The 10,721-nt window shown below is 39.2% G+C and overlaps 1 protein-coding gene across 2 annotated transcripts in view; it reads left to right on the plus strand.

Moving 5' to 3' along the window:
* Positions 1–10,314, plus strand: part of LOC136447921 (tubulin monoglutamylase TTLL4-like) — a 20,846-nt gene extending 10,532 nt beyond the window's left edge. For both annotated transcript variants that reach the window (XM_066447061.1, XM_066447060.1), the window contains exons 5-19: positions 172–316; positions 879–994; positions 1,155–1,265; positions 2,154–2,230; positions 2,462–2,656; positions 2,815–2,897; positions 3,217–3,345; positions 3,718–3,840; positions 4,086–4,184; positions 4,311–4,445; positions 4,850–5,072; positions 5,516–5,726; positions 6,175–6,313; positions 6,761–6,959; positions 7,474–10,314. In XM_066447061.1, the coding sequence (XP_066303158.1) occupies positions 172–316; positions 879–994; positions 1,155–1,265; positions 2,154–2,230; positions 2,462–2,656; positions 2,815–2,897; positions 3,217–3,345; positions 3,718–3,840; positions 4,086–4,184; positions 4,311–4,445; positions 4,850–5,072; positions 5,516–5,726; positions 6,175–6,313; positions 6,761–6,932 (1,958 nt within the window). In that variant the 3' untranslated portion in view covers positions 6,933–6,959; positions 7,474–10,314. The remainder of the gene's footprint in view (positions 1–171; positions 317–878; positions 995–1,154; positions 1,266–2,153; positions 2,231–2,461; positions 2,657–2,814; positions 2,898–3,216; positions 3,346–3,717; positions 3,841–4,085; positions 4,185–4,310; positions 4,446–4,849; positions 5,073–5,515; positions 5,727–6,174; positions 6,314–6,760; positions 6,960–7,473) is intronic.
* The last annotated feature ends 407 nt before the right edge of the window (positions 10,315–10,721 follow it).

Raw genomic sequence — 10,721 nt, forward strand, 5'->3', positions numbered from 1 at the left:
GCATAAGCCTCAAGCGTCAAACCCAACACACTTATCAAGAAGAGTAGGGGTGACATGGTGTGCTTGGCCAAAAAATGCAAGCCGTAGCGAAGCCGCATTGCACTACCACTAGCTACTTGAAAAACCATCATGCTTCACCCCAATTGAGGATGACTGCTTTACTGTTTACAGATGACGTGCTGTCAGTCTCCAGTTCCGCCTCTCAGCTGTCACTGGTGGAGCGTACGGCCTCCGCCCGCCCGGCGCTGGTCGGGGAGGAGAAGAAGCAGGGACACCTGGGAGGGTCGGACGCTGACAGACTGGCTCTGCTTACCAGGTACTGTAAATGCATTTAAGTTCTCAGTGATTTAATTTCATGGTAAGGAGAAAATGGATTGTTTCGCTGTGTTTTTAGCATGCTATAGCGCTATAGTCACATATTGGAACAGTAATGGAAACACTGAGGCCTTTATGGACAGCCTGTTGGAAAGTACTGACAAGCCACTCGGCAAGGATGCTACAGACAGACAGAGCAGCTGCCTCCCACAGCTGTACAACATATAGTACAGTAGCAGTTAGACAAGAGGGTCGGATGCTGACTGACTGGCTCTGCTTACCAAGTGATTTGTGACTTTATTAATTAGAGAAGTTTGGTTACACCTGGGAGGGCGCAAGACAGCAAGCTCTTGACGGAAGGGAGCGGCAGGCTGTCATGGTGGCCCGGATTGGTGCCAGTTAAAATGCAAAGAAGAAGAATGAAAATTTGTGACTTTCATTGCTGTACCAGTAATATTTTAGGTGGACATTTTCATTGACATTACTCTACACTTCACTGTCGGTTGTACTTTACCATGGTCTCTAACCTGTGTTCAACCTTCTTCACCCCTCATCCCATCCAGGTCATCCTACAGAACTACATCTGCAGAGGGAGCACTGGAGATGAAACCACCTCTCATAGCTAGTCTGTTCTCCAATGTTTCTCCTGTCATCTACTTTGGCACAGATGCAGAGAAGAGTAAGTAGCTTTTATTTGTGAAACAAATAGACTTTGAAAGTATTTGATTAATCTTAAATGCTACAATATTCATACCTTGTGGCCTGTGTGTGTTCATTCCCATTTACTCCATTGATGTGTTGGTCTCACATAGCAGTTTGTCTTCTCTCTTTTTCTGCAGTTGCACCACTGCCGTATGAGACCAGGAAGCTGCTGAAGTGGCGACTGAGCACGATCACTCCTGTTGTGGTGAAGAATGTCCTCGGCAGGTCGCACTTCAGACTAACTAAAAGTATGTCAAGAAGATATCTATGCCATGTGTAACTACAGACTGATTTCTTACTGAGAAATTACTGGTCTCTTACTGACCAATATGGGTGCTAGACTGTTGTAGGGTACTGCATATCAGGCATTTAAAAAATCAACAAATATCTAAGTTATGGTAATTGGGTGACCATCATCAGTCTATCCTCCCTTCAAATCCTTGTGAACATAGATTCCTTGATATTTTTGAACAGTTTTATGGATAGAAAAGAGAATGCAGTGCTCAGTTTAGCAAATGCAGAAATATGGTGTAGAGCTAGAGGAAGTTTGTTAGTCATCAGGGATTCCTTGCAAGATGTATTGATTTCTTACGTTTTGTCTCAAATATTGTCATTGCTTTCCTTTCAACCAAGGTAAAAGTAAGTAACACCCGAAAGTGCAGAGGCACCAGTGCACCACCAGTGGCACCTTTGACTAGCTTGTAGATTAGAGAACTGCCCCATATACAATGTAGTTCATGATTAGAATGTATCAAAGGCCACATCAGCTAATTGGTTGAAAAAATGTCGCTAGTATTATACTAGTGGGTGCTGAATAACAGTGACATGTTTAAAATAATTGTAAGAAGTTCAACAGCACAACATTGCTTGTAGGTGTAGGGATATTTGCATTAGTATAATCCCTGTATAAATGCTGTCCTATAGTTTCCTGTCTTGCATTCTTGTTTTTATGGTCTACGGTGCGCCAAGGAATAGGAGAATTTCTTCACATTGCTTTAGACTGTAACTTGATTTGTCCCCATTTCTTAACTGTTGTTAACTTTGCACCATAGACTCTACATCCTGCATAAAGGCTGTTTCTTTTAGCTTTTGCAATATTCTTAATTCAAAACTAACGATTCTTTTGTTTGTCACAGAGGGAAACGACTGGCTGGGATACTGGGGGAAACACATGAAGTCCAACGGATTCCGCAGTGTCCGAGAATTCCAGAAGGTCAGAATCTAGTGTTCCACATGTATCATATTGACTTTGGCAGTTCTAAGTCTGGGATAAAGATTGGCAAGACATTTAAACACTGTCTTGTGTTATGAAACCCGATGGTATCTTCATTCAAACATAGTCAACTTCTGAATAAGAACATGCAATTCTATAATACATGAATGGATGTAAAATCATGTACAACTATTCAATTGCTTAACCTTGAAATCACTCCTTCACCTTCAGGTAAACCACTTCCCCGGGACGTTCCAGATCGGACGCAAGGACCGGCTTTGGCGGAATCTGTCCCGCATGCAGGTGCATTATGGGAAGAAGGATTTCAACTTCTTCCCCTTGACCTTTGTGCTGCCCTCTGACTTCAAACAGCTGAAGAGGACGTGGGAAGATGGCGGCACCAAGCAGAAGTGGATCATCAAACCTGTGAGTAGACTTCCAAGCTCTTAAGCCATCACTAGTTTGTATGTACATGTATATAATGCTACTGTGATTCTGATGTTTGTAACCATGTAGTATTACTTCTGGACTGAACAGTCAATACGAGAGCTAAACATTTTTTTGTTTATTCTTCTGTTTTCTAGCCTGCCTCAGCCAGAGGGATTGGCATCAAAGTCATCCACAAATGGAACCAGGTCCCCAGGAAAAGGCCAGTTGTTGTACAGAGGTGAGGAAAGACTGAAAGAAAGCATGCATATACTGTTAGTGGATCTAATTACGATCTAGCTAATTATATGTAATGGGGTAGCACTTCCTATATTCGACAGTAGCTGTTCAAGGTAATCCTTGTTATAAAGTAAAAGTATGTTACATTTTTGTTAAGTTTCTATGGGTATAATGATCTTGATTTTAAAGAGTCGGACGTGTTATCACTTTAAAACTGCATCATGAATTTAAGTTGAACTTCATCAAGGCAGAAACACTTTTTGGAAAAGTTAATATTAAAAGCATTTTAACTAACTGCTAACTGTCTCTTCACCTTTCAGATACTTGTCCCGTCCCTACCTCATCAATGGCAGTAAGTTTGACCTGCGACTATACGTGTATGTGACCTCGTACGACCCCCTTCGCATCTACCTCTTCCAAGATGGGCTAGTGAGATTCGCCACATGCAAGTACGTGTGACACAGTTCTCCTGCAATAAACTATTATTGTGTAACTGTGTATGAAAAATGCTGCTCTAGGGACACACTTACACTTATGAGTAATTGAAACTTTATTGCAATTTGATAGCATTATTCTTTAAGCTCAATGGTTCATATTTCAGATAACATACATGTACTTGTTTGTACGTTGTATATGAAGTACAGGAAATATATGCATAAACCAGTACTTTTGAGTGACTTTGGTAGAATAGTTTACATATTTAATGATAACAGCTCAAAGCATGAAGTTTAGAATAAAAAGATATTCTTTATAAGTTCTGGAAATATTTTGCACATGATTCAAAGATTTATTTCTGATCATTCTGGTAATTTTTATCACAGGTACTCCTTCTCCATGAAGAGCCTGTCGAACCGCTTCATGCACCTGACCAACTACAGCGTGAACAAACGCAACGCTGAGTTCACTCCAAACAGTGACAAGGACAGATGTGAGGGACACAAGTGGTGAGAAAAATTCTTAACATCAAAAATATTTGGAATTATAATAAGCTGAAGTATGGTGGAAATTTGTCGTTACAAGTAAAATCCTCAAGAATAGACAGTGTAATTAAGTGTGTTGAAGAAGAAAGACTCACAATTATCATAAATTGCATATGTTTTGAAAGTTTAAATGATATGATCAGGATGGAGTTCTTGAGGTACGTGCAGTTTGCATCCCGGTCACTAGATGTCTCTTGTGTTTGTTACAGGGGTCTTCAGGCGCTGTGGAGATACCTGCAGCGGGGAGGCATCAGCACCGACCCTATATGGGAGGAGATCAAGGATCTAGTCATCAAAACAATCATCTGGTAAGACTGGTGAAGTGATACAATCATCAGTGTTTGATAGATTTTGCAGTGAATGCTTTTCCTTATTAAAGAATAGTTGTGAGCTTCCAGCTTTCCTAACCTATTTTGTTTGTTTGTGTCCCAAAGCTGTGAATCTGCTGTGAACAGCCTGGTGAAAGCAAACGTGCGTCGGCGCTACTGTGTCAACGAACTGTTTGGCTTCGACATCATGCTGGACTCGGACCTGAAGCCTTGGATTTTAGAGGTCAACATCTCGCCAAGGTCAGGTTTACAGCATGTGCATCATGCTATTCAAGAATTTGTTCCTGATATCATTTAACATTGTCTGTTTCATTTACCCAATATTGAACAATTAAAAGGTAAGGAAGTTGTGTAAGAAAACAGTTAGATAGATTTTGGAAAAGGTCAAATGTTTTAGGCAGTATCCACTTCCTTTCGTGAGTGACTAGGAGTCGCTGTAACTGACGAAAGTCACTGTAACTGACGAAAGATAGTGCATACAACATGTACCTGCAATGCATGACCATTTCCAAAATATATCCAATTGCTTGACTAACTGTTTTTTATTACCTGGATGTGTAACCTTCATCGATGTATCAAGGAAGTTGGTTTTGATTTACTTGTCAACTAATATTTATTTGTTTATGTTGTTTTGTGATATGCAGTCTCCACTCAAACTCTCCACTGGACGTAAACATCAAAGGTCAGATGATACGTGACCTCATGAACCTGGCGGGATTCCAGATCCCCGACAAGACCGTCGTCATGGCAGCAAACAACGTCAACGCCTCCCAGACCTTCAGCACGGACAAGCGCCACCAGAGTATGGACCTGGCGCCTGACGAGAAGGCGAAACACGCCTTCTTTGTGCAGAAGTACATTGATGAGGTAATTAAACATTTTGCTTAACTAAAAAATCATGACAGTTCTCCAATGATTTTGTACAATGAGTTATTCATGTTTTGGAACAATAAAAACGATTACATTCGGTGTAAATGAGAGATAATAAAGCAATATGAATCATATTCACAAGCAAAATACATTGGCATTGCAAACAAAATGGGTAACAGTTATAGAAACATTGAATTGTTCATATAATGTGCCAAATGATGGTGCAAGATTGTGATATACTGCTTTCTTTTGTAACCTGATGATGTCAGATTGGTGGTTTAAGAATGAACAGATTTGGACATATTGCATTACTAGTATCACTTTGACTGGACCTTTTATTAGATTCAATTATGCAAACTACTGGTAACGCATATCACATTTTTGCAGACATAACTAGCTGAACAGGTAGACTGACATGCCCTTGGTTATCTCTATTCCAGCAACTGCGGATGACCATCACCGACACCCTGACCCCAGATGACATCCGCATGCTGATAGAGACGGAAGACGAATTCAACCGTCGCGGGATGTACGAGCGCATCTTTCCCTCCCCGACCTCCAACAAGTACCACCGCTTCTTCGAGCAGCCCCGCTACTACAACATCCTGATGGACGAATGGGTGCGCAGATACCATCGCCAACACTCCAGAGGTGGGGAAGTCTATTGTATTCTTGATTCTCATTGGTAGTTTGGAATACTGCTAATAGTCATTGCTACATTAAGATTTAATCAATATGCTTTCAAAAGGTTATACCTGGTACAATAAAAAATTCCCAAGAAAGCTACTCAGGGGAACAATAAAATCTGGTCTACATGGACAGGTGGTCTCTATAGACAGGATTCTTGATGCTTGTGACAGTGGGAAAAATTAGACTATGGGCCCACCAAAAAGTTGTTACATTGGCCAGGTGGTCCTAAGAGGTGGAGGTGGTCACTTGTACAGGTTTGACTATACCTGTAACAGAGATCATGTACAGCCTTTGGAATTCCTTCATGGACTCAACTTGAAATTATCTATTGATGCTGATAGTTTACATGTACCTAGATTGTAACTCTTGAGTTTTACCTTAATGTTTCTTCCTCCTGTGTTTGATTTAGGTATTGGGATGCTGGATGCTTTCTGCCAACACAGCCTGCACGTTGGCACGACAACAAACCCCGCCCACCAGTGGGCCCCGCCCAAGTTTGTGCGCATCTCTCGGGACCAGAGGTCCATAAGTGCACCATTGACTCATGGGTAAGCAGAAGTCATGTTTTCAAAATAAACTCAATTATTTAGATCTACCATTGTTTTTGTTTTTTTAGCAACACGTAATAGAAAAAAAATCAAATTCCTCCAGTTATGCGCAAGGTAGTAGTTACTCAATTAACTGGATAAAATTCTGAAATGGTCAGACATTTCAGACAGCATCTGCTGTCTTTTGTCAGTGACTGGCAAAAGACAGAATTTTCTCCATAACTGAAGGAAAGAGTTTCAGACATGCATCCGCTGTTTTTCGTCAGTGACTGGCAAAAGACAGCAGCTGCATGCCTGAAAGTCTTTCCTTCAGTTATGGAGAAAATCAAAAGTCCCTTCTTGAAGATTGTACCTGCCCAAGATCATCATGTTCTAAAATACAGTCCCTATATGTATCTGTGAATGTCTACTGGATGGAAAATGACATTTTTTTCTGTAAACCTCCAGTGCAATGGCAGGGCTACCGAGAATCAAAAAGAAGGGTCACAAAGGGTCAAAGGTCAACAAGAAGCCAGTTGCCTCCACCGGCACTGTGGCTTCCCTCTCCATGACCAAGATCTCCATCCAGAACAAACCACTCGATGAGGGGGAGGAGCGCAGTGCCTCGGCTACAAGTTGACAATTACCAGTCCTACCTCCTCTCCAGGTGACTACTTTACCACCCCTATTGTTAAGTGAGACCTTCTTGTCACCATTCATACAGAGTTGTTCGCATGTTCTAAGGAAGGTTGAAAGACTTATACTCCACAAAATTTGAGAAAATGTAAAAACACAATAATTATTGTACAGATTTACACTTGAAAGCTTCACTCAACAGTTCTTAAATCCAAGATACAATGTATATATACAATGCAACTCATGGGCCATAATGCACTACATATGTCTATAGGTTGAACTGTAATTGTAAAACATCATGTCTGTATTTCATAGCCTTTTGATAACACACAAACTTACTTTTAGTTTTGTCTGTCAAAGGTATATACTAGTAGCCTGGGTACCATCCTTCGTAGTGACCGCTGGCTCAGTCTTTTCACTTGCTAATCTGTGGTTAGCAAGCAAAAAGATTGAGCCAGCTGTTAATACTAGGGAGGATGGTACCCAGGCTATTGTTATGCACTAGTGATGAGCTGAAGCCTGACGGTGTGTTTTATTTTATGTAGGATCTGACAGGTCCACCTGCACCAGTCTTCCAGAAGAAAGCCAGAAGGAAGAGGCTCATGCCTGCTCACCAGCTGGGCAGTATTCTAGAACCAAAGTCTCTGTGCTTCCAACACAGCTGTGAATGCTGTCTGTGAAGCAAAGACCACTACCAAACTGGTGCTACTCACTATAGGGATACAACAGTCTTGTTCTATTGATGTGGCTGTATAGAGAACCACCCTGCAAGTGCCTTAGATTACACTGACCACAGTGTATGTCATAGAACAAGATGTTGAATGTCCTTTAATTTTTTTCATGAAAACCCAAGCCCACTACTTGCTGTAAGAGGGATATTTAGTTGTTTTTTCTTTCTTGACAACAATTTTTATTTGTTTTGGTTATAAACACTATATTGTGAGATGAATATTCCTTATTTCAGCTATCTTCCTGCTGATTTGCTGTTACAAGCCCATGGCAGGGAGAAGGTTAAAATCAATGTACATTATTTGCTATGTATGATTTACAGTATACAAATCTAGATAGAACATGTATCAAAAAGCATTAATTTTTTTTCAGAATATTTTCACTTGTACTTTTCATACAGAATGTTGACATTAGACCATTTTGTATGGAAGCAAGTGATAGCTGAATTTGGATGTATCCCAAAATCTTCCTCTACATGTTCATCTAATATTTCTTTACCTCTGTCACTTGTGCCATATCAGCATTTACAACACTATATGTACAGCCATGTGGCTTGTAAAAGTCACCACTCTTGCAGTACTTGTAGTAGGGACAAACCATTATTATGACATTGGACCCTGCAGATTCTAGAGGAGAGGTAGGACACATATAGACGAGGGGAGAGTCAGTAATAACCTAGGAGATATGCAAAGGGTAGGAAGTAGCTAAAAGTGGCAATCACAAATCTATGAGAAAGGTCTCTATCAAGATGTGACAAGCATCATGGCACAAAATGTCAGATTTCTTTTGAAAAAAAAAGGATTCTTTTACATGCATGCTACATGTGGAAAACAGTATCTTTACAGTCATAAAAGCATTACTACATCGATTATGCATTTTCAAGCCACACTTTAGCCATCATATCAGTATTGTTTCTTGGAACCAAGTATGGAATTTTCACATCTTGATAGAGATTTTCCCAATCCATCCTGTAAGACTATTGTCTAACACCATATCCCAACAACCCTTAGTCTTAAGAAATGGAGTCTCAGGGAAATCACACTTGGGTTTGAGGCAATATGAGAATTTAAATAAAGTGTTTTAAAGTTGAATCATTATATAGATCTTAACAAACTGTTGAAATTTTAGATTAGCATATGCTGTATTTAGATAGTTGATGTTTCCCAAATGCTGTTTGAAAATGTAGATAGATAATGGACCAAGAAGCACAATGTACTTTGAGTATTACATTTCCTGCTCAACAGTAACTTACTGCTGTGTTGACAATGGCTGCTGAAAATGAACAACAGTAACATCATTTGTGCCTTAATCCTAAGGTCATTAGTTACATCATTGTGTATTTGGACTGTATCTCGAGTTTCAGATGGGGCTAATGAAATATTACTCATTGGTTATCTGTTTCCCTTTTTATCCTTCATTGGTGTTCAACGGATATTTATAAGGCTGAAGCAAGTTTCTGTAATTTTATTTGTTCTAGAGACATCTTGTTGTTTCAGAAATAGTCACCCATCACAAAATGCATTTTAAGATGTTCATTTTTTGCATGTATAGTCAATGTCTTGATAATGTCGTCCAGACAAGTGCCACAATTTCTTAAGAAATGCCATTTCTTCCACTGTACCTTCTGTGGTTCTGTTCAGAAAATAGAATCTTGAAAACTGATCACTGATATATTTTGTCAGTCAAGTCAAGTCGATGCCTTTATTTTTCTTCAAAGTGCTTTTCAAGATTTGTCGAGCTACATTTGCTGAAAACTTCTTTGCACGTGGGAAAATGTGTTGTCTTGTTTGAGATGACTCATGCTTTTGCAAAATGCACTTACATTTCCTATGGGAAAAAGGTTCTAACTTCTTCTGTGTTTTATACAGAAAGCTATATGTGATGTCTTGTAAAAACTAAAGAGCTTTTGATGTTAGCAAAATTAACTTCACTGGCAACTCTATGTACCATGTTATTTTGCAATTTCATAATGTACAAAAAATTGAGTGAAGCTTGTTTGCTGTACTCAAACTGAGAAAAATTTGCTCTGACTTGTTATATTTCCTTGCTGTACTGTTTTGAACTGGTGTTCTGTTGTGTATTTTGAAGTTGAGTGCAATGTTGTTTGTATTTTGAAATGGTTAAAGTTTGAGCCAAAGGTGGTGCTATTCAAACTGTAACTAACATAAATGATATTAGAATGAAGACTTATTTACATGTTTGTGTTTGAAATAGATATTGAAATATCCATGCATGGATTCCTATATGCAACTCCAACAATTTACACTTTTGATATCCAGTGTTGAAAATTAAGGTAGCTGTTCATCTTTAAAATTTGTGTAAGAAAATGTTCTTCAAAAATCTGTTTGGAACATTGAAGATCTATTCCCAAAGTCGCTTCAAATATATGTATAAACCCAATGCCATACATTATGACACACTGTATGAAGTTGTGAAGCCGTGCCTTGTGGAAAAGGTTGAAATGGAGAAGACCACTGATCTAGGCAAACATTTTGTCAACCTTTTCCATGATGTTATTTACCTACGACCCGATGAACTTTCATGCTAATATGTACGTTATCATGTTTGTTTTTTGTTCCCAGCCAATATAAGTCATGTTTTATCCTTTGACCTTGTTCTGGTACTGTTGGTTAATAAAGATTGACTTATTTTCATAACACACATTGTTGGCATCCCTTATTTTCCCTGACTCTTTATAACTAGTTAATGTCAGAGTTCAAGGAAACTGTATATGATAACAGTTGTAAAAACTGAAATTCAACACATTCCCTTGGCAAATATACCCCGAAATAGATTTCCCCCATAGTCTGCCTGATGTAGAATCAAATTAAACTCTGCTTCCTCTGCGTGGAAACTGAATCTGAATTCAATAACTGTCTAGATGGAAAATTTAACTTTTTAAAGACTTTAATCAAAGACTGTGATGTCAAATCTAGGTAAAAATACAAATGTATTTAATGTTATGTCTCAAGATTCTGCGAATGTCTATGTAGGACATAAGAATCTGACAGAATCAACTGAGGATCTGCTTTGTCTACAGCTGTCAAATGTAAAAATTAAAGCC

Source organism: Branchiostoma lanceolatum, chromosome 13 (assembly GCF_035083965.1).
Source record: "Branchiostoma lanceolatum isolate klBraLanc5 chromosome 13, klBraLanc5.hap2, whole genome shotgun sequence".
NCBI classification, from domain to species: domain Eukaryota; kingdom Metazoa; phylum Chordata; class Leptocardii; order Amphioxiformes; family Branchiostomatidae; genus Branchiostoma; species Branchiostoma lanceolatum.